Raw genomic sequence first — 24484 nt, 5'->3', positions numbered from 1 at the left:
CATGTCCTTAGCCTTTGTGGCGGTGCTTTCCTAACAGAGCAAAAGAGAAAAGTTGCAATATAACTCGATTGTTAAGGGTCAGGAACTATTCCAGACATCTGCATGCCAGCAAGTTCATAGAATTATAGGGTTGGAAGGGACCTCCAGGGTCATCTAGTCCAACCCCCTGCACAGTGCAGGCAATTTACACCTCCCTCCCCGCCACACACACCTCTGCTCCATGCCCAGAAGATGGCAAAACACTGTCAGGATCCCTAGCTGAACTGGCCTGGGGAAATTTGCTACCTGACCCCAAGGTGGCGATCGGCATTCCCCTGGGCATGTAAGAATTTCTTCTTAGACATTAAACACAGCATGGATGTTGGCCAATGCCACCTGCATCCTACAGAAAATAGCAAATCCAAGCAAGGGAATGTCTGCAGAAGTGGCCTCATATGTTCTTAAATATAGTTTTTAGAGGAACTTTAGTAAATTCATGTAGGATTGAGTCTATCAATGGCTACTCACCATTGACTAAAAGGAGCCTCCCCATCCAGTGGCAGTCAAACTTCCTTTAGAGGGCCTTCCTTTGGCCCTCTAAAGTGACTGGCAGCCTGCTGTGTGAAACGGGAAGCTCGACTAGATGGACCACTGGTCCAACAGGACACCTCTGGCATTCTCTTTTATATAGATAGATAGATAGATAGATAGATAGATAGATAGATAGATAGATAGATAGATAGATCTCTCTCTCCAGGGCTTTTTTTCAGGGGGAAAGCGGGGGAACGGAGTTCCGGAACCTCTTGAAAATGGTCACATGGCTGGTGGCCCCACCCCCTGATCTCCAGACAGAAGGGAGTTTAGATTGCCCTCCACGCCACTGAGCGGCGCGGAAGGCAATCTGAACTCCCCTCTGTCTGGAGTTCAGGGGGCGGGGCCACCAGCCATGTGACCATTTTCTCTGAGGGCAACCCACTGAGTTCCACCACCTCTTTTCCCAGAAAAAAGCCCTGTATTTATCAATAGGAAAATGTGCAGGAAAAGGCTACCAAACTGATCACGGGGCTGGCCCACTTCAATAAAGAAAGGCCAAAGGGTTTTGAGCTTTTTCCTTTAGACAGAACCTGGTGGAGGGGCAAACGGACATGACAGAGGCTTATAAAATTATGCATGGGGTATAGAAAGGGGTGAGAACTGGAACGCAGGGCACAATGGAAGAGCTGGAGTGCTGCCACCAACAGTGCCTACGGCACGGTAGACACTGGCATTTCTTCTGCCCTGCTCCTTTGCATGTGCTGAAACAGCTGGGGCAGTGGTGCCCACCACAGAATGCCAAAAATTAATAAGGGACCACAGCGTGAATGCTGATAAAGAAACTACTGTGGAATAATAGCTGTTTCAACACCTTTTGAAGGAGAAACAAAACTCGTAGAATGACCACAACAGTGACTCACAATATTATAATCTCACTTGAGATGCAATATAATACATACTGCCGTAATATATGCAAATGAATGATTTTATAAAAACTTACTGTTTACAATTATGACAAAAAATAAGAGATGCAGACTGGTTAGCAAAATGTGAGACCTCAACAAAATCTGTTACGGACAATTATAAACATTATTCTGGAAAGTTCCAGAATAATATTTGTAATTGTGATCATTAGACAAGTTTTCTTGTATAACGTTTCTTTCTTTACCGCCACAGGATGCCTTCACATCTAGTTGTGCCCTGAGGAGCACCCAATGAACTATGGAGCAGTAGAGGTAGAACAAAATAGTTCTTTACTGAGAATAAGAAAATGTGGAATTCACTGCCATAGGATGCCACGAAGGCCACAGGTTTAGTCAGCTTTCAGAGGGGATAAGACAAATTCACAGAGGATGGGGTCCATCAGTGGCTATTACCCATGACAGCTGAGTGGAACCTCCATGCTCAGAGGCAGTATATCTCTGAATACCAGTGGTGGTGAGCTAATAAACTGGGGGAGGCTTTGTCCTCCATGCCCCGCTTACGGGCCTTCTAGGTCCCCTCAGTTAACCACTGTGTGAAATAGGATGATGGACAAGAAAAACCATCAAGTCATATCCAGGGGTCGTTTTGTAGAAAAAGAGGTGGGGGAACTCATTAGCATATCTCATTAACATATGCCACGCCCCTTGCCATCACCAGAAATGTCATTAGCACAACTGATTTGCATATGCCACACCCCCTGACATCACCTATCCTGGCTGTTTTGGACCCAATCCTGGCCATTCAGGGCCGAAAATGGGCCAAAATGGCAAAAAGGGGATGAAAATGGCTGAAAAGTGGCCCAAAATGGTCAGGATCGGGCCGCTGCTGAGCGGGAGAGTGATCCACCACCCGTCAAGAGGCCCGATTCGGGCTGTTTCGGCCCCAATCCAGGACAAAACGGGCCCCAAATGGCCGAGAGGCAGGTGGGTGGGGCCACCTGACATGTGACCTCTTTGGGGAACTGCCGGAACTGCATTCCTGCGCGTTCCCCCTCGAAATGAGCCCTGGTCATATCCAACACAGCTGCTCATACACTGGAACAAGGCCTTACAACGACCCACTCAAAATTCTCACACAGACCCTATCAAGACTATGCTCCAATAAAGAGCGTAGGAGGCAATCGTATTTAATTATGGGTCAGAGATGTACAATAGGAAAACAGGAATTCTTATTGGGCATGGAGGGACTATATTCCTCCGTTCTCCGTAAGTACTATTCTGAGGAGGAGGAGGAAGAAGCATTTGACACCAATGGTTGCCTCTTAGTGGCTGTTTTGAAACACGAGTCTTCCAAAGTCTGGCGATAGAAATCCTCAACTTCCTCATCCCAGGAAGTTCGCTACACAAAAGCCAACCCACTGGCAACTAAAGAGGAGGAACAGTTTGACACAGGAGACCCAAAGCTGAGGAAAGATTGACACCCCCTTCATAACCCTCGGGAGGGTGTGCCAAGAAGCTTGGCCACGGCGTTCCGGGCACCGAAGATGCAGTCGTTGACGGAGACGCCCTCATAGGAGGCCCCTACCAGGCTGAAGGGCAGCTTCTGGCTATCTAGGTAAGAAGAGATGGTCTCTGGCAGGGGAGAGAGAAAGGGAAGAACTGTTAGCAGCTTTAGGGATGCAATGGTAAGCCAGGGCAAAGAATTCAGGCTAGGACTGGATACAAATCCGCACTCTGCCAGGAAGTGACTAGTGGGGGAACTTGGGCCAGTCACACACCATTTCTCTCTCAGCATAACCTACCTCACAGGATTGTTGTAAGCACAGAATAGAGGGAAGGAGAGAGAACAAAAGACACCATCTTGAGCTTCTTGAAGGAAAAGTGGGATAAAGACATTGAGAAAAAACTACATAACAACAACAGCAACAACATCATTCGATTTATATACTGCCCTTCTGGACAACTGAACGCCCACTCAGAGCAGTTTACGAAGTGTTATTATTATCCCAACAACAATCACCCTGTGAGGTGGGTGGAGCTGAGAGAGCTCTGGAAGAGCTGTGACTGACCCAAGATCACCCAGCTGGCTTCAAGCAGAGGGGAATCAAACCCAGTTCTCCAGATTAGAGTCCTGCTGCTCTTAACCACTACACAAAACTGGCTAGATTCCACACACACAGGCTAGATTCTTATATGCTTGGGCTGTGTGTTTGCAATCTCACAGAAAAAGGAACTGGGTGTAGAACTTGGCTTCCTCTCTGACAGGGAAAAAAAAATCAAGTTTCTTTGTCTTTGGTTGTTGTGGGTTTTCCGGGCTGTATTGCCGTGGTCTTGGCATTGTAGTTCCTGACATTTCGCCAGCAGCTGTGGCTGGCATCTTCAGAGGTGTAGCACCAAAAGACAGAGATCTCTCAGTGTCACTGTGACACTGAAGATGCCAGCCACAGCTGCTGGCGAAATGTCAGGAACTACAATGCCAAGACCACGGCAATACAGCCCGGAAAACCCACAACAACCATCGTTCTCCGGCCGTGAAAGCCTTCGACAATTCTTTGTCTTTATTGTTTGACAGATGGGGATAGCCAATAAAGGCACCTCAGAGGTCAATACATTTGTATTTAGTGAGGATTTCTTGTTTCTCCATGTGTTTAAAAACAGAATTAGCCCACATGGCATCAGACTGCATGACTTTCATACAGGTTGCATAAAAAAAAAAAGCTCCAGTTAATTTTATTTGTCTAATGATGTTAACATCTCCCTCCACACCACTCTCCACCTCCAAACATTTTGGGATATTTGAACAGAAGCTGTTAGATTCACAGAATGCAGGAAGCATCTAGGGCTGGAAAAAACAACAGAAACTGACAGATATGCTGATTTACTTTTCCCGCTCCGCATCTTGAACTGCCACAGTTTTCAGCAGCCATTGGAAGTTTTAATTTTAAACTTTTTGAAATTAAAAATGTTCTCTACTGCTTCCCCGTAGTGTTCCCACCAAATACCCTACAAGGTACGGATTATCCTTCTGAATGTTTTATAGTGCTGGGGAGGGGATGTGCGGATAGGATCAGGTTGCACCCAAAAGATCTTTGTCAATTTGTGATGTTTTGGCATAAAAAAAATATTCAGAGTTATAAAAGCCTCCTTGGGAAATCAGAAAGGATACAAATATTTAAAGGCAGGCCTACCTATGTGTTTCCAATGACCAAGGGTATACTGCGGGATGCAGGCCTAAAAGAGAAGAACTGAAGTGTTAGAAATGAACATTTCCCAACGTCTTTGGCCAACTGGAGTCCTGACAGGAACCAGAAGAGAGACTAGGCCTCTCTCCCTCCCTCCCCGCTGGACTCTCTTTCCCTCTGCCCACCTCGTTCGCCAATGCTATGCTCCTTTTCCTCATCCATGTCCCTCCCTGTGACCCATAGAAGAAAGGCCTGGCACAGGAGAGCTGGGTTCAAATAGTTCCTCATCCAAGGGACTTAGTGAATGGTCAGCAACGATAGCCCTAGCTGTGAACCGTAGCAGCCCATTTTACAAGCATTCTGTGCTGTCACCAGCAACTACTTTTGGAAAACATAGTGCTTTTTCCTCACATGTTCAATACACTTTGCACCAAACAGGATTTCAGCAGCTCTTACAATGGCCCTGAGAGGTACGCCTGTGTCTTCTTGGTACTGTAGATGGTGGGGGGAGCAGAAAGAGACTCTCTTGCCAGTGGCCACCCAAAGATTTTATGGTTGAGGCCAGATCTGAATCGGGGATTTGTCTGACTCACACATCACCTTAACTCCTCCCCTGAACCCTTGTTAATCAAAGCTGGCCCCTGGAACCATCCTCCCTCAAGCCCACCCTGTCCCAAGCTAGGCTGTGGCCCTGTTTGTTAACTATTTAGAAAATGTATAAACTGCCTCTCTAGAGGCCTGCTTGAGGTGGCTCATTCTACTACATAAAAGGCAAACTGTATTGCCGATGATTCACTTTTTATCCTCACACAGGTGCATTGCCAACGACTCTGGCCTCAAGGCCGCTGGAAAGCGCCTGTTTGCCGCAGGGAGGAGTGCTCAGGCCGTTGATTTGCTAGGCCCCCTCGAGGTGGCAAGCGGGCACTTCGCAGCGGCCCCCAGGCCAGAGCGGGAGTCGCCAAGGGGAAGAAGAGCAGAATACGAATTAATCTTCGCCCAGATGCATTGCCGGGAGGAGGCCTGCTAAATGAAATCTTTCAGCGTTGATGACTGATTGTTATGTTTCGTGAAAAATAAATGACCAACAACAATTTTCTAGAGCCCGTTCTATTTTCCACACCACAGGCTTTGTTGCTAGTCTCTAAATATTTGCCCCCTTTTTATCTTCCCCCACAGACCCACCTTTCTCCATCCTACCCTTCTTGCAACTGTTTGTCCCTGCCGGGGCTACTTCCTTTATTGATCAGAAAGAAGCACTGCAGCCCAGTAGTTATGGCAAGTTGGATCATGAAGACCTGAGTCCAAATCCCCACCCTACCACAAAAGCTCATGGCGGCAACCTTGGGCCAGTCTCTTGGCCTGATCCACCTTACAGGATTGTGGTGAGGATAAAATGTGGAAAGGAGAGCCAGGTACATCGCTCTGTGCAACTTGAAGGTAGGGTGGGATGGAAATACAGCAGCAAGATCCACCAGAAAATGACCCCCCTCAAAAAGCCAGCACTTTGGCCTGCTGGCTCCTTAACCATTTGACTCCATGGCTAGCAACTACGTTTTACTGCTTTTAGGTTTGGATTTCTATCTTGGAGGCAGCCAAAAGTACGGTGCATGACTAAAGCAAGAAACTGGAAAGATTTTTCTCTTAACCTCCCACAAGCTATCAGCTGGATCTTGATCTTTCCCATCGGTCCCTCGCCTCCTTCCTGTAGTCCTTTGACCTTGGCAGCAGACCCTCACACTGAGATCTATAGCAGGGGTCCCCAACATGGAGCCCGTGGGCACCATGGTGCCTGCTGAACATTTTCAGATAGTGGGTAGGGCCAGGTGAGGCTCCTGCCCAAGAAGGCTTCTGATTGGCCACTGAAAATCTGGCTGTGCAGATTAAAATAAGGTTGCTTTGGTGGTAGGTGGTTTTATTCTCTCTCTCTCGCACCTCTTTCCCAATGTATTGTTTAAATTACAACTCTTCTTCAAAGCACTTGGATTTTCCCTCTGTATGTGTGTGTATCTGCCTCTTGAGGCAGCCGTCTTGTGATCGCACCCACCCACCATCCTTGGTCAGAAATTCAAAGGAGCCCATAGGCTCAGAAAGCCTGGGAACCTCTGATCAACAGGGATCCAGCTGAAAGAAAGATGATCAAATCCGAGTGATCAGCTTCTTCGGCTGGAGCACTTGGGTACAGAATGGATCCCTGCATGAGCAAAGCCCTTAATCAACTTTGCTTTTATTCCCTTCCCTGAGTTTCAGGTGTTGGCTCTGGAGTAGAGAAGAAAGTTTAGGGCAAAAACTAGCAAACAGTGAACTCTTTCTTCCATCTCTGGCTGATTCCACACACGTTGGATAATGCACTTTCAGTGCACTTTAGCTATCGTTTGGAAGTGGATTTTTTGTTTCACACTCGAAAAATTCAGTTCCAAATGATCTCTAAAGAGGATTGGAAGTGCATTATCCAACGTGTGCGGAATCAGTTTCTCTCATGCATACCTTGTGCACCTTCACAATCGTGCGAGATGGCTCGGCAGACACCCCCAGCTGCTCCTTCACAGCCGCTCGTGCTCTACTCTCCAGAGTAGCGTCAGAGACAGTGTCTGGGTCACCCAGGGCTGGCGTGAACCATGCGCCACCCAGCATCACCTGCAGGAGGCAAAGGAGTCATTTCACTGGGCGGACGGGGAAAGGTGCTGATTTCGCTACCTTTAAAAAGGGATTAGATCAATTCATGGGAGAAGACTACCATCAAGGGCTATTAAACGGGACATTAAATGGAACCCCCAGGGTGAGAGGCAGTCTACCTCTGAATATGAGGAGCTAACTGAAGAGAGCTGTCCTTTCATACCCTGTTTGGGCTCCCCGGAAGCATCCATCTGACCCCTGTTGGAGATGAGATGCTGGACTGGATGAACCTTTGGTCTTATCCTCCAAAGCTGCTTTTAGGTGTGGAAAGGGAAGGAGTAACTTCTTTGTCCTCACCCCTGCACCACTAAACCAAAGGGCCAGGGCAAAGTCTTTGCTTGTTACCCTCTTCGCTTTCCCTCCCTCTATTGATATCTATGTTGTAAGCTCCTTGTAGCAAGATTCAGCTTTTTGTTGTTGTTGTTGCTTATGGTAACACTGTAAAAGTGTCACACAAACTGCTGGCAATGTAGAAAGAAGCTCTAAAGGGTACCAGCCCAGTGCAAATTACAGAGGAGCGGGCAATTCCTACTTCACCCTGTTCCCTTACAATGCCAGGTTCATACCCCAAACCCAAGTTGGGGTGCCAGCAGTATCGACCCACTTCTCTCATCTGCAAACAGTTACAGCATATTGCAAGAGCCTGGTCTTCTACTCCAGAGTAATTGCTGCGTCGTTCTTTCTGGAAAAGCACAGGTCCGCTTAGATTATGCATTGCATAATCTAAGTCTCATCCGGTCCTTTGCAGCTCTGGAGTTCTTTTCTAGCTTCTGATCAGAGATTTGTTTAGGAGGTGAAGATACAGAGAACTGAACATGCGGCTTTCTGGCACTCAGCCATTATGGCTACTCCCATCACCAAAGCACGCATTCCAGTTCTTTGGAGGAAGAATGGGAAATCATCTTTTTTTCTCGTCCAAATTAATTTGATCTGGAACTGACGTGCTCACTGCCATGTCTGACTCTCCCCCCATTCAACTATGGTTTGCAGCAGCAATAAAAAATGGAAATATTTTACACTAACTGATTAATAGACTTTTTCACCCAAAAAAAGCAGTTGAAAATATATACACTAAGTGATTGCAAATACACATTTCTACAAGATTCTTCCTCCCCCTCCCTCCGTAGCCCTGTTCTTACTGTAAGTCGAACAGCGGGACCCTGGGATCCGTCCTGTTCGGGGAAGGCAACGGAATCGTACACAATGCCCAGCACGGAGCTGTCTTCAAAGGAGGGCACCAAGTGCCCAAAGCCCTGGAAACAAAGGGAGGTCATAACTGCACATCGGGTGAGATGACTGGCACGAAAAGATTGCTCTCACATTTCGCTTCTTAAAAGCAGCTTTATTTAATATCATTCATTCTCTGGCCTTTGAACGGGGGCAGCTTACAAATGACAGCAACAGCTAGGAAATCACATCACAGAAAAAACATCACAAAAGCCAATCACAGCAGTCAAATGTCAGCCCCAGGAATATGAAGCTGTTTAGCAGACAACAGAAGCCATTCATGGTCAGGCCAGGTTTTTACTTAGAGCATTTAAAATATATAGGAGATTTAATGCCAATAAATAAATAAATAAATAAATAGTCCTCATCATTTCTCATAGGGACAAAGCAATGACCAAAAGAGAAACAGAAGAAAACTGAACGTAGGTAAAAAGGTAAAGGTAGTCCCCTGTGCAAGCACCGAGTCATTACTGACCCATGGGGGGACGTCGCTTCACGACGTTTTCTTGGCAGACTTTTTACGGGGTGGTTTGCTATTGCCTTCCCCAGTCATCTACACTTTACCCCCAGGAAACTGGGTACTCATTTTACCGACCTTGGAAGGATGGAAGGCTGAGTCAACCTTGAGCTGGCTACCTGAACCCAGCTTCTGCCGGGATCGAACTCAGGTCGTGAGCAGAGCTTGGACTGCTGTGCCATGGGGCTCTAATTTACTGCAAGCTAATTCAACATGACGTCTCCAGCAGAAACCAAAATCGGAGAATGAAATTAATCTACCTCCAAGTTCTGGCTTTCTGTCTGCTTATTTTCCCAAATTAAATGTTTGTAATCAGGGATTGAAGGATTGCAATGACAGCATTTTTTAAAAAACTTTTTGTCTTGTGTAGACCAAAAGAAAATCAATACATAGGTTCAGGAAGTGGGGTGATCAGCCAATTTCTGAGCATTTAGCCACATTAAGAATCCCCCCCCTTTTTTCTCATTCTGATTTTTTATTCTGGGGAGTTCCCAGTTTTTCCACATAGATGCAATCAATAATTTCTTTGGAACACGACTTATGCCTCTTTCTGCCACTACCCTGAAGATTTTGGAAGGAATGAGCAGACAAAAACCAAACCTGAAAAACAACACCCTCCCTCCGCTCAGTATTCTAAACGGATTTGTTACAGTTGGGGCCACTACAGAGAAGGCCTTGCTTATCAAGGAAAAACCTTCATTACAGATTGCAAGGGGTAGGGAGGCACATATGGGAGAGAGGCTTCCTAAACTGGGGTTGGAGGCACTGACCAGTCAGTTTACTTTCTTCCAAAATTATAAACCAAAGAAAATATTGATTTGTATTTCCAACACTGTAACTCTTAAGAAACACAGAAATATTAAGTGTTCTGTGCTGTTTGTATATTTTATAGATTATCACAGGGGTGTCCAAACATGTGGCTCTTCTACACATACTGTGTGGCTCCCAGAGGTCTCTGAGTATCGCCGTGGCCATACATTTTATTTTATTTCCTTTCCTCCTTTCTTTCCATGTCTTTCCCTTCCTCCCTTTCCTTCTTTCCATGTCTTTCCCTCCCTTTCCCTTTTTTCCTTCCTTCCCTCTTTCCTTCCATGACTTTCATATTTTCAATTAAAATGTTGGGGTTGCTAGGTCTGACTCAGAAAATACCCGGGGAGTTTGGGGGTGAAGCCTAGCAAGTCAAAGGTCAGGTGATGGCTATTCCCAAGCTCCACCCCTTCCAATGATGTCACGTCCAGCATACTGCACCATAACCCCACCCCTTCCTGTGGTGTCAATTTCAGGACACTCCCCCAAACCCGCCTCTTCATCTGAGGTCACTTCAATGCATGATGTCTTGCGGCTCTCAAACATCTGATGTTTATTTTATGTAGCTCTTACATTAAGCAAGTTTGGCCACCCCTGGATTATCACATATCGGTCTCTCTAGTTTTATGCTTTTTTAAAAAGGTCTTCTCATGGATCCACTAACGGGTTTTAAACTTACAAAGCAGAAATATATTCTTTATATCTCTTCAGCAGCTGTAGTGTAAGTGTGTGTGTTATGCATCATCAAGTGGCCTCCGATCTATGGCGACCCTCTGAATGAAAGACCTCCAAAATCTCCTATCATTAACAGACTTGCTCAGATCCTGCCAACTGGAGGACGTGGCTTCTAAGTATAAGTAATGGGGGTTAAATGACTGAATCTGCCTTGGGCACATGAGGCTAGCATTCTTTGCAAGAATCCCAGCAAGTGGCAGACCAGCAAGTAACCTATCACAAATCGCCAAGGGACAACCAAAGGACTACGACTGCCCTTCTTACTAGCCCTGTCCAACATATATGTGTGATCCACCCTGAGAGAATCTGCTGGAGGTGCCCAACAGTGCAAACCTTGATCCGCTGCTTCTGTGGCAAGGTGGCTAGTCCCTTTTGAGACACCAGATGACCTCTTGGACTCCAGTGCAGCCAAGAAAGCATCGCTTAAGGAGATCCCTAATTCTTTTCTGCAGTGAAAATCCCTTTCCTTCTCCTTACAACCCTGCTTAACTCAGGAGCAGAGAGAGGAAATGACTGTGGCGAAGCTCATGTGCCTTTACTGGCCTGGTGGCAGCCAGAAATTCAACCCGCAAAACCTTCCCCTCAAAAACAGTATCACTGTGGGTCAACGGCTTCCTGCCCTCCAAGCAGCCGCTAGACGCCTCTCTCCCAAATGTGCCTGGACAGAAAGAGGGCAGCCCTGTCCCTGAGGGCAGCTGCCAGTGCAGAAATCGCAGAGGACAGCCCAGGGCAAGCGGTCTCTTACCGTGACAGGTAGCTCCACACCTTTGTACTGCAGGTTCACCACCCCCACAGAGACTGCCGGGATGGCGAGCAGCTCTTGGCGCAGCGGCTCAGCCCAGCTTGGAAGTGAGGCGGCGAGAGCTAAGAACAGGGAGGACAAAACGCAGATGTGGTGGGACTCCTTGGGGAGGAATTTCTTAGGGCCACCCTCTCCTCAACCGGACACTGGGAAGGACCGAGAGTTGTGGGTCATTGCAAGAGGGGGAATCTCTGCATCCTTTTGACCATTTTTCCTGTCAGTCTGACATTTTATGGAATAAATAGTGAGTCTGTAAACAAACGCCAGACTGTTAACAGTGGCGCGTTCCCATAGGACAAGAAGTGTCGCACCTCCAGAGGTGGACACTGAATATAGAGGTGAGATCACACTGAAGGGCTGTTGACCACATCAGCCAGCCAAAAATCCCTTCACAAGTCGGGTGCAACAGTGACAACTGTCCCCTCATTTACCACCCACCCCCCAGTGGCTGGTATTCTCAGGTGGAATGCTTGTGTATATGGAGGTTCGTATATTAGGATTCTAGCCTAAGTTTAGACCATTTTAAATTCCATCTTCATTAACTTTTGTAATAGTAAAGAGTCCAGTAGCACCTTTAAGACTAACCAACTTTATTGTAGCATAAGCTTTCAAGAACCACAGCTCTCTTCGTCAGATACATCTGACAAAGAGAGCTGTGGCTCTCGAACGTTTATGCTACAATAAAGTTGGTTAGTCTTAAAGGTGCTACTGGACTCTTTACTATTTTGCGATTGCAGACTAACACGGCTAACTCCTCTGGATCTTTTTTAATACTACCTTTCCACCAAGGACTATGTAGTTCCTTCCCACTCAGTTTTACCCTGACAACAACCTTGAGAAATAGGTTAAGTCTGAATGGTATGTGACTGACTCTGGATCACCCATATTGCTCTAAGAATGAGAATATCTCAAATTCAGGACCCTTCCCATTTAAGTTCAGTACTATAACAGCCACACCCCACTGGCTTTAGAGGCCTTTGTCACATCTTGTGGCAGAGAATTCCACAGGTTAGTTATGCATCTGGGTAAAATAATAACATTGGCAGATTTCAACCTAGTGCTGACTTTATTAATGACATCCCCGTTCTAAAAATGGGGCGGGAGGGGGGTCCAAATAAACCAAAGCCTGTAGCACTGGACAAATGTGGAATTTGATGCTGCGTGGAAAATTCAGCAGCCTGAGATTAGATCAGATTAATATCCTATTTTTCTCCCCAGTTGGGACTCAAAAACACTTAGAACAACATTTTCCCTTCCTCCATTCTCTCACAACAGCAACCTTGTGAGGTAGCTCAGGCAGAGAGTATGGGACGGGCCCAAGGCCATCCAGCAATAACCACCACCACCACCACCACATTTGATTTATATACTGCCATTCAGGACAACTTAAATGCCACACTCAGAGCAGTCTACAAAGTGTGTTATTATTACCCCCACAACAATCACCCTGTGAAGGTGGTGGGTCTGAGAGGGCTCTGAGAGAGCTGTGACTGACCCAAGGTCACCCAGCTGGCTTCAAGCGGAGGAATGGGGAATCAAACCTGGCTCTCCAGATTAGAGTCCTGCTGCTCTTAACCGCTACACCAAACTGGCTCCCACGGCAGAGCTGGAATTTGAATCTGGGTCTCCCAGGATCCTAGTCCAACACTGAGAGCCAGTTTGGTGTAGTGGTTAAGAGCGCGAGACTCTAATCTGGAGAGTTGGGTTTGATTCCCCACTCCCCTCTTGTCTCTCAGCCCCATCCACCTCACAAAGTGTTTGTTGTTGTGGGGATAATGATAACATACTTTGTAAACTGCTCTGGGTGGGTGTTATGTCATCCTGAAGGGTGGTATATAAATCAAATGTTAGTATATATTATTATTATCTGTCCACTACCCCACGATGTCTCTCAGCATTCCTTCATTTTCCAAGGTAAATGGCAGCCTTTAAACTTGTGCAAACTTGACCCCCTGGGGGCAATAATCTCAGAAGCCAACAAAGATGGGGCAAGCAGGATTTCAAGGGGTGGAGGCTGTGCCAACAATAAACAACATTCTGGGAGCAGCCGCACATCCTACCTTTTGCGGGCAATGCGCTGATCACATGATCGGCCTCCACTGCGCCATCCTCAAGGGCTATCTAGGGCAGAAAAGCAAAGCCAGCATTCCTCTCACTCCAGCAGTCTCCAGCCACAGCAAAGTCCCAGCAGAAACGGACCTCAAGGAGAGCCGCTAAGCCCATGGAAGGGACGGGGGGATCCCCACACCCAGGTCTCACTGCCCACAGAGGGAGAAAAATTAAAAAGAAAAATACAGCCCATTTACTTCAAGGAAGTTCTTAACATAGAGTTTTGGCGATTCCTAGAGCTATGCAGAAGCTCCTAGAAACACTGTTTGGTAAAGCTGGACGTTCTTGCCATACATATGGGTAGCTCTAGGAATCACCAGAACTCTACGACAGGGACTTCCTTTAATAATAACATAACATTTGATTTATATGCCACCCTTCAGGATGACTTAACACCCACTCAGAGCCGTTTACAAAGTTTATCATTATTATCCCCACAACAATCACCCTGTGGGGTGGGGCTGAGAGAGCTCTGAGAGAGCCGTGACTGACCTAAGGTCACCCAGCTGGCTTCAAGTGGAGGAGTGGGGAATCAAACCTGGTTCTCCAGATTAGAGTCCTGCCACTCTTAACCACTACACCAAACTTTAATTTTTCTTCTGGGACACTGCCCAGCCCCACAAACCTCTGGCCGGTTCTGTTGCCAGGCATTGCCTCAAGCAACCGGAAGACGCTGAGCTGGATTACAGGCCCACCAGCAGGTCTGATGACAGATATTCCCTCCAACCCTCTTGACATGTTTGTTTTTCACACGGTGTTGTGTATTGGGCTGAGTTAGGCCAAACAAGGCCTCGAAGGTAATTGCTATATGGAATGGATTTACTGTTATGCACTGAGCTCTATAACCTGTCAAGGTTCCTAATGCACTTCATTCTCATCGGTTACATCGCCTGCACTGAATCCTCACTGGCTACATTCATATGCCTCTTCATTGGTTACTTTCCGGGGGCAGCAGCCAATCGGTCCTCTCAAATAAAGACCAATCAGTGACCAGCCTGCACACTACATTGTATATAGTTCGTGCAAATGATGCCATTCTAAAGTACGTGTTCCTATTGGTTACCAGCTATTCTTGGGGCGGGGTTTATGTGTATTTATTGAGGGTGTCCGTTCTGCTTCTGTGTTGCTTGTGTGTAGTAGTAGTCTGCTGTCATCTGTCTGTTCTGGCTTGCAATAAAGAGCATTGTTTTGGCTGAAATCACTGTGGGCGGCAACCATTCTGAGCTCCAGGCTCAGTACACAATAACACAGAGGAGCAGTCGGTTATGTACCACCAACTCTATGACGTGGTACAGCCTAGACAGTGGTCTGCCACCTCAGTGATATCTAAGCCCTAGACCAGGCTGTGGCTCTGTGGGAGAGTGGCGCCTGCTTTGTGCACAGATGGTCCCAGGGCCAGACCCTGGCATTCTCAGTTAAGAGGAGCTCAAGCAGCTGGTTTGGATCCAACTTGGGATATGGCGGGCTCGTACATTTGCAAGGACGCCATGATTCGAGTTCCCTCTTGCATGGAGGAACCACAAGAGATTGTGGCAGAAACATCACTGCCTACAGCTTGTGATGCGTCTTTTCTCCAAGACTTCTTAGCTTCGATTTTCCAAAGCCCAGCACCTAGGAAGTCGGGGCTCAGGCCCCAGATATACATGCTCCCAGCTTCACTCCATCTTCTGCAATCTTTGGAAGGATGCCCAGCTTTCCTGTCTCACCCCACCCAGGAGGAAATTCAGCCACAGCAACTGAGGGAAGAGCCCCCTGCAGAATCAGTGCCAACACCCAACCCCACCTAAGGCCTTTGCCCCATTCGGTCCTTTCTTCCCTACCTGCCAACGGCCAGCCGCTGTTCTCTCTAGCCGCTTCACGGAGGCATCGCAGTGGATCTCCACCCCACGATGCTTCAAAAAGTCCACCAAGGCTTCAGGCAGGGCCTCTAGGCCGCTGCGCAGCGACCACTGGCTCCAGCGCTCCTTCTTGGCCCTGCGGATCAGCGGAGAGTCCACGGGGATGCTTTTGCCTTGCAGGAAAAATAGACAGCCGAGTTTCCATGTGCCCCTGACCTCTTATGAGCTGACAGCATTTTTGCGAGCTGCTGTTTCATTTATTAAAATATGTGCCCTGTCCTTCCAGGAACTACCAGGAACTCTTTTCGGGTTCCGTCTATTCTTCCAGCAGGACTTCTGCATTCCTAACAGCAGCACGGCAGGCAGAAGTTCAACAGGCCATGCTCCTTGCCCCCTCCCACGTGACTAGCAAAAGCTGAATACACGATGCAAAGCTGGTTTACTTTGCATAATTCATGCAGGTTTTAGAATTCAGCTGACTGCGCGGCTCAGTTTTGGTTTGGGGGTGCACATTATGTGCAAAGACCTGCTTTGAGGCTGTTGGCTTAAAAGCACCCCACCTCCTGTCTCACATAGGGGGCCAGCAAACAAGAAAACAGAACTGAGGCCTTCCCCTGATGTTGCCTCCTGACACTGGCTTTCCGTGATCGACTGCCTCAGTATGCAGAAGTTCCTTATTGTCACCAAAGCTAGCAGCCACTAATAGACTTATCCTCCCTGAATCTGTCTAATTCCCTTTTAAAGCTGTCTATGCCTGTAGCCATTGCAACATGTCCAATCTGAATCGACTGCCCATCAACTTCATCAGATATCCTCAAATTCTAGTATTTGAGGAGATAAAGAAAAAGTTCTCTGTCCACTCTCTCTACTCTGTGCCTGATTTTATAGAACTTCTAACTTGCCCCCACCCCTGGCAACACTTGCACACCTTAGTCATTTCTTTTCTCAACTGAAAAGTCCCAGACTCTTTAGCTTTTCCTCATAGGAAGCGACATAGCTTGTGCCTGGGCTATACCCAGTGTAAGGAGGTGCTTGCACAACAAGTAGCTGAACACTCCTCCAACTAAAAAACACAGAAAACGAATACGTTATGGTGAAGGATTCTAGCCCAGTCTCCTCCCTGAAATGCTAGTTTTCTACATGCAAGGTTTGAAACATAACAACAGAGCGGTATTCAACTGAGCCAGCCTTTCCCTGAAGTGGTATAGTCGCAGGCACAAGTTGACTGGCTCCATGAGAAAGAGGCTACTGTCTCCCTTCTAATTACCACTTTAGCTTCATCGATGGACCCCTGGTTTCCTCTCAGGCCTCACCTCCTCCGAGGACCATTCCTAAGATAACCGAACGGTGTGTCCGCTCCGCCTGGAACAACGCTGGGAAGCAGGAGCGCATGCTCAGTGTCCGGCAGTCCCCAGCAAACACCCCCCGGCAGAGGCAGTCAATGACAATGTCGGCCAGCTAAGGAGAGTATAAAGAGAGCCCCGTTGGCACAGACCGGAGACCCACCTCATCTAGTGCCCCGTTTCCAGACAGCGGACGACTCAGCGCCAAGGAGAGATCTTACAAACAGGGCACAGCGGTCAATGCCTCCCTCTGTTGTTGACCCACAGAGGTAAATTGCCTCTGATCCAATAGAAAAGAATAAGAGTCCAGTAGCACCTATAAGACTTAACAAAATTTGTGGTAGGGTAGGAGCTTTCGTGAGCCGCAGCTCACTTCTTCAGAAGAGATCTGAAAAAGCGATCTGAAGAAGTGAGCTGTGACTCACGAAAGCTAATATACCCTACCACAAATTTTGTGAAAGGTGCTACTGGACTCTTGCCCTTTTCTACTGCTACAGACAGACTAACAGGCTACCCATCTTGATCTGCCTCTCCCACAACTCTTGGCTGTAAAAAGGCACCTCTGAACAGCCAACCCAAACACTTTGGAAGGAAAGGAAGTCTTATATTCCCAAACAGTAAAAAAATCCAGTAGCACCTTTAAGACTAACCAACTTTATTGTAGCATAAGCTTTCGAGAACCGCAGCTCTCTTCATCAGGGACACAAGTTCTCCAAGGACAGCTTTTCCTGACCATCTAGGGAGGGATTTACGTGAAAGAATAGGGTGGGGTTGGAAGGGCTGAGCGTGCCTCCCTCCTCTCAAACACTGCAGAGAGCTGATAAGGATACAACAGGCACCCCACCCACCGGGTGCCTCTCCTCTCCCCCAATGCCCAGCAAAAAGGAGTCCCAGATGTTTCACTCGTGAGTTAGAAACCATAGATTTCACCATTATGTTGCCTTACATATTATCTGTTGCTTTAAATATGTACTCCTATATACTACCTGTGCTTTATGTTGTTTAATGCAAGCCCTAGAATTGATTATGTTCTGTTCAGCAATTCCTCAACCCCGTACTGGATCCTTGCCAATACTTTGTCTTTGTAAACTTATATTCATTTACCCGATGACACTGTTTATGGAAATGTTCTTGACGCTGTATGGAAATGCCTGCCCGTGTCCTTGCCACTGATTGTGCTAATCTCACGCTATGTAATCCACCTTGAGTCTCAGTGAGAAAGGCAGAATATAAATGACATTATTTTATTTATTTATGTCTGCACAGGCAATCGGAGCTTTTCCGACCTCACTTCCTTAATGAGGTGGCTACGTATCTTTCCCTGGCCTGGCTCCTGTGCCTTTAGCAGGTGCCAAAATGGAGCTGTTGGGACTTCCGCACCATTTAATTATCTTGCCAAGAAGATCTTCCCCTCTGAGATTTCTGCATGCAGCTGATAAATGCACAGGAGCAGAGCCACGGAGGAAATGTGGCAACCCGACAGTCACAATATGAGTGGGAGTTGGGGGTTGCTTATTCCCCTCCCTCTCTCAAAATCCCACTAGCTCCACTCCCCCATGGCCTGTGAAGAACCAAGACTAGAAGGGCAAATTCATCACCCACCCTTTCTCTGTGCTCCCACCACTGCCGATAAGAAGAGCTCTGTACAAGTCTTCGGTGTGAGATGTGTAGCTTAGTACTGTGTTTCCACAAGTGCTTCTGGGAAGTCTGCTAGTAAAATGTGAACAAGAGCTCTCTTCTGTTGCTTGTACCCCAACAACTGGTATTCAGGGGTAGACTGCCTTTGAACCAGGAGGTTCCACGGAGTTATCAATAGCCACCAATAGACTATCCTCCCGACCAGGCAAGGTTTGGAACACACGACAAGTACCTCATGGCCAAAGCGGCGCCTCACAAAGGCGTGAATGCTCTCATCTGTCTCAGAGCCACGGGGGGCCATCAGCTCTTTCAGCCCGCTCCAAAGCAGGGGACGAGTAAAAGGTGGGACCGTCCGGAGAATGCCACTGGAATCCATGCAAAAGACAGCAAAGGTACATAGGAAAAGGGATTTACCCCACGGATCCCCAAGCTGATTCATAATAACAACAATAGCAACAACAACAATATATAGCCCTTCAAGACAACTTAACACCCACTCAGAACAGTTATTAATATCCTCACAACAATCACCCTGTGAGGTGGGCGGGGCTGAGAGAGCTCTGAAAGAGCTGTGACTGACCCAAGGTCACCCAGCTGGCTTCAAGCAGAGAAGTGGGGAATCAAACCTGGTTCTCCAGATTACTGCCGCTCTTAACCACTACACCAAACTGGCTTCCCCCCAGTTCATGGGAAATTAACATACCCAATGCCTGAAGGCAGCTTATGCAGGGCGCCCCCAACATAGAGGTACCGGTTCTTGGAGGCCGGGTGGTCACCACAGACAGGAAGGACATCTGGTTCGAGACCAAGTTCAGAGACCTAAAGAAGAATCAGGGCCCTGTTTCATTTAGCACAGTGCAGATGTCGGTCAACATGGGAATTAAAATCGGTATTGTTGACTTTCTAGCAACACAGATTTAAAATGATACGATCAATGAAATTAAAAATGAAAAGGGGATGCCGAACTTTTTCTCACAGGCGCCTAACGATGAGAAACGTCCTAGGGCAGTTGCCGAACAGTATCCCAGTCAGGAGTTACATAATGTACAGAGATGGCTAAGTCTACTTCTTTGATTAGAGAAAAGACATTGTCTACATTTAATGTTACCTGGAAACCCTTTATAGACTTTTTGCAGGAAATGGGGAAAAAATGAACTGATTACTTGTGAATTTGATGATTAAGGACAGGGAGGAAGAAAGTGAATAACAGAAAAAGGAGAGACATTGTAATAATAGAGTAGGTGTTAAGTTGGTGATTTTATTCACATTTGTCGTACAGAAAATCGGAAATCACCACTTTATATTTCTTTTCATCTCATTTTTCATATATTTTTTTCCTTTTTTCCCTCTTCTTCTCTTTTTGCTAGTTTTATCCTTTTGTTCTGAAAAATTCTTAATAAAAATAAATATTAAAAAAGGGAGTTCTGTAATGCAATTCAGCCAAGGGGGTAGGGAGCGCATTGCTAACCGCGGGCGCTGAATGAAGCACAAGTGGTTTCTCTGTACGGTAAAATCACAACAAGGGATCAGATACGTAATTCATTTATATACTCTACCTTTCTCTCCAGTGGGGACCCAAAGCGGCTGATGTCTTTCTCCTCTCCTCCATTTTAACCTTACGACCACCCTCTAAGGTGGGATAGGCTGAAAGTATGTGATGAGCCCAAGTTTCTTATTCAGACAGACATTGTGCATGTGCGTCTGGTGTGATAGAGATCTCAGCCCACTTGTTATTGTTCTGTCCTCAATGGACTGCTCTTACGTCCTATTGGATATTTCCTATTTTACCAAAATACCATCTCCTGTTGGACTTGTAGGCAATTTCCTAATTATTGGCAGACATTGTTCTGGAAATAACAGTCTCAGAGGCAAAATTTTTGGCAACTATAATTTCACTGAAACACCAAAAATCAGTCTCAAACTAGTTTTTAAGTAAGACTTTATGTCGTCATTTGCTCTTGGAATTTGTAAAGTTTTGATTCTTTTTACATTTAAATGCTGAATTTTAATTATACGGGTCTATTTTTTATTTATTCTGTAAAGTATTACTATTCATCATTCCTTTTTCATTCTATAGATCTTGTATTTTTAACGTATTGCAATCTGGTGATTGTTTATTTGGATTTGATTTTTATTATGTTACATTATGCTTAAGCCCGATGGTTATATATGCAGAATAAATCGATGATGACAGAGGCCCAAGATCACCCAGCCAGCTCCCGTGGAAGAGTGGGGATTCACACCTGGGTCTCCTATATCCTAATCCAACACTCTAACCACTGAGAAACACTGCCTCTGTATCTGCCTCTATTTAATATGCTTTACTTTCTCTCAGGTAGGCACTAGCTAGTGCTTTACCAACAACAGGTGGGCAGAATTCACTTGCTGTTCTTTGGTAACACTCTCCCCGCTTCTCAGCTCATCATAAGAAGAGTGTTTTTCGAATTCACTTGCTGTTCTTTGATAACACTCTCCCCGCTTCTCAGCTCACCATTCACTTGCTGTTCTTTGATAACACTCTCCCCGCTTCTCAGCTCACCATAAGAAGAGTGTTTTTCCCCATAGCTCCTGCAGGGCGGATTCCTCTGGGTCCATGTTCAAAAACCGCCCCATCCTCTGCACGTGTGGAATGGATCCAGCCTCCAAGACGGCTGCTACCTTCGAGGAGAATGACCTGGTTGGAGAAGAGGAGAGAAATCAATGTCTGGAACCGAACTTCCAGAAACATCAGTGCTTCTGCTGCTTGCATTCTGCTGCAAACTTGAATAGGCTTATGTGGAAGGATACCCCACTGAATTCACTAGGATTTACTCTGGAGTAAACATGAGTCTTAGTGCACCACGAATAAACAGGGAACAACTAAGTTAGCTTCAGCAGATGCCAGGAAAAACTTCCTGGACTAACAGGTTGGGTTGCTAGCTTCATAAAGACTTCTGAGACAACGTTCTCTCCCACTCAGAGTTACACAATTATTGTTGCATGAGGTTTTTAAACTTGGTTTAGAGGATGTACATTCCTGGTGATGCCAGGCCACAAGGGTCCACAGGATCCCTGCACACCTTGGAAGATGCTGAGCAGCATAGGAGCTGCTGTAGCACAGTGGTTAAGTGCTTTGGATGCAAATCAGCACTTTACTGGTTCGAATCCCACTCCTGCCATGAGCTCCATAGGTGGCCCTTAATAATAATAACATTCGATTTATATACCACCCTTCAGGACAACTTAATGCCCACTCAGAGCAGTTTACAAAGTATGTCATTGTTATCCCCACAATAAAACACCCTTTGAGGTGGGTGGGGCTGAGAGAGCTCCAGAGAGCTGTGACTAGCCCAAGGTCACCCAACTGGCTTCAAGCGGAGGAGTGGGGAATCAAACCCAGTTCTCCAGATTAGAGTCCCGCGCTCTTAAACACTACACCAAAGCAACTTCTCTCAGTATCGTGGGGATAATAATAACACTAACTTGTTCACCGTTCTGGGTGAGGCACTAATCTGTCTAGAAGTCTAGAACTAATCTGTCTAGAAGTGTGGTATATAAGTGCAGTTGTTATTATTATTAAAACTTTACGTTCTGATATGTGCAACTGCACACAGAACTAGAACCACATATGTACAATACCCAAAGGTGAGCACAGCGGTCTTACCCCCCATCCCACCTTGACTGAGTTCACTGGCTCCTCCATCTCCTGTCTACTTGTGTTCACCTCATCTGGGTAGACACCAGGTGTACAAACTGTACATATAAAGCCCAGTCTATGCACATTCTATGTATGTAGAAGGAGCCGGGAACAGCACACCTGGTCATGACTAAGGGAGGGGGCAGCTTGCTTACTCTGCCACATAATGCAAGTACAAGGCTTATGTGAGGCAGGGGCAGAGAAGCTGCTTTGCAGGTATGAGGTCCTCAATTCAATTCCTGACATTTATAGGGTCTCAGACAGAAGGCGACAGGAAAGACCCTTCACCAACATACAACTGTTGCCGGACACAGGAGGGAACACTGAGCCAGATAAGAAATTATTTTGACTTATGAGAAGGCAGGTTCATTTTCTCTGTGGGTCAGACCCTGACTGCATGCTATTTTCACCTGGCTCCTTCCGACACCTGCGCAATAAGATGCGTGCTTACGAGTTACCTTCTCAGTTGCCAAGCACAGGTGCCCAACTAGGACTGGGACCACAGTGCAGGGGAAAGGGGGGCTTATGTTCCCCCCCCCCGTTCTGTTCTGCCAACCTGAAATGGCCTCAGAGCCCTTTGTTCTACTGGGGGCTTCACATATACTGATGGAGTCCAGCAAGGTTTCCCCAACTGGGCAAATAACATTCCCCTAAGGCCATTTTAGTTCAAGAAATTGAAATGGGGTCCCAAGCACCCGGGAACCGTCTTCCCAGCAAAGGGCTGGCCTACAGGGGGAGAAGCCCTCACCTTGGGTGCCTGGGGGCTTCTGGCGAGGTAGTAGCAGGCAGCGAGGCCACTCACCCCGCCACCAAGGACAGCCACCGTCCGCTGCATCAGGAGCCTAGAAAGTAAAAGGGAGGCTGAGCCACAGGAAAAGTACAGGGCTTAACTCCTGTCCCACATCACTGGAAAGGTCAAGAGACTCCATATTATACGCCCCCATCCCAATCTTCTTCCTCAGGGTAAAATGGCATCATTGCCACCTATAGCTTTTATCGCCTCTCTGCTCTTGGGCCGGGCACACAAATAGGGGCGCCAGCCTCCAGGAGATCTCTCAGAATTATAATTATTATCCAGACTACAGGGATCAATCCCTCTAGAGGAAATGGTTGCTTTGAAGGGTGGAACTCTATGGCATTATATCCCTCCCGAGGCTCCAGGAATTTCCCAACCCAGAGTTGGTAACCTTATACCCTCCAGATTACCAAATGCAAAGCTCCACCATGTCCAGCTTCATGGTTGCAATTACTTGTACGATCCGCTATTCTCACTTCACCTGACAGCATAGATGGTGGTGGTGGTGGTGGTGGGGGGGGTTGCAAAGGAGAATCCACTTTAAAAATCCACACATCACCTCGTCCTCCCAGTTTAGAGTAAACAGAGTTGGTTTTCTGAGAATTCATTATCTCACTTGAGTCTCCCAATGAGCCGTTAACCACACAAGCCCACTGCCTAACCTTTCCTGCTTCCCCCCTTTCACTTTATCCCTCCCCTGCTTGACTGCAGCCCTGTTTAAAAGTTTACAATGTATGCATGATTAATTCATGTAGAATATACATTAGATTTTCCTTCAGGTCGAGTGTTTCTCACGTTACAATCAACATGCATACAGCTGAATGTGTGACTCCAATCGCACATTTACTGGCCCTCAGTTTCATTTGTAAATCGGATGCATATGGTCTCTTTCTTACAAACAGATGCACCCACATGTAGGCAGGATACACGCGTGTTTGCTGTCATTTGTGAACAAGGCTTGCTCAAAGGCTGCTTTCCTTTCAAGCTCTGTCTCCCGCTCAACAACCTACAGCAAACCTCGGATCTTTCCCAGAAGAATGACCGGCCTTTTCCTCTTCTCGGAGCACACTCGGTGCCCCCTAATTCTACGTTTAAGTTTGACTCTGGAAGGCGCATATGCTGGAAATCTAGTTGGTCTTTACGGCGCTGCTGGATCCGAACCTTGTTCTCCCACAAAGAAACTGTTCAGCTGTTCCCACCCACCTCAAAGGCTTATTCACAAACGGGGAACATGTCCTTCGTTCTATACAACTCCAACAGGAGATAGTATTTTGGCAACGCTCCCCCCTTGAATATCCTAAATCCATCCCTAGAAAAACCACCAACCTTACAGTTACAGGCTTCCAATATCTACTTTACTACCGCCTCGATCGCCGTTTATGATTGCATTCACACGTGCGCCGGTGCAACGCGTGCATCATAACGCGCTGTCCCCCAGAACTCGCATTCCCGCAAGATACAGCAGCGCCTGCGTCTTTTCTCTTCTTCCCAGCTGAGCGCCAGACTCCACCCATCTCTCCGGTTGGATTGGCTAATGGGAATGATGACGCACAGTTCAGGGTGCTCCACAAGCCAATCAAATGCCTCTACGGTGAAAGGGGCACGGCCAAGACGGCAGGGCGAGAGGAGGCGCGAGTCTCTTCCGCGTTATACTGCTCCTCCCAAATGGGCGGGGCTTGCTGAGGTATAGGCGGGGCAAGTGAAG

General features: G+C 46.9%; 1 protein-coding gene across 2 annotated transcripts; it reads right to left on the bottom strand.

Annotated features, from left to right (window-relative positions):
- Positions 1–1424: 1424 nt before the first annotated feature.
- Positions 1425–24253, bottom strand: PPOX (protoporphyrinogen oxidase). 2 transcript variants are annotated; one of them, XM_054979133.1, is made up of 13 exons: positions 24106–24253; positions 22732–22825; positions 20847–20981; positions 19011–19126; positions 18540–18672; positions 16640–16784; positions 15309–15499; positions 13440–13500; positions 11323–11441; positions 8431–8544; positions 7103–7252; positions 4625–4667; positions 1425–3068 (listed from the first exon to the last, which is right to left on the bottom strand). In XM_054979133.1, the coding sequence occupies exons 2-13, from the start codon at positions 22816–22818 to the stop codon at positions 2923–2925; spliced, it is 1440 nt and encodes a 479-aa protein (XP_054835108.1). In that variant the 5' UTR covers positions 22819–22825; positions 24106–24253; the 3' UTR covers positions 1425–2922. The 2 variants fall into 2 exon arrangements, with proteins under 2 accessions (XP_054835108.1, XP_054835115.1); XM_054979140.1 differs by lacking the exons at positions 22732–22825; positions 24106–24253 and having other exon boundaries at positions 20799–20853.
- Between the last annotated feature and the right edge of the window lie 231 nt (positions 24254–24484).

Source organism: Eublepharis macularius, chromosome 1 (genome assembly GCF_028583425.1).
Source record: "Eublepharis macularius isolate TG4126 chromosome 1, MPM_Emac_v1.0, whole genome shotgun sequence".
In the NCBI taxonomy this organism is placed as follows: domain Eukaryota; kingdom Metazoa; phylum Chordata; class Lepidosauria; order Squamata; family Eublepharidae; genus Eublepharis; species Eublepharis macularius.
This window is presented reverse-complemented; position numbering and strand designations above follow the sequence as displayed.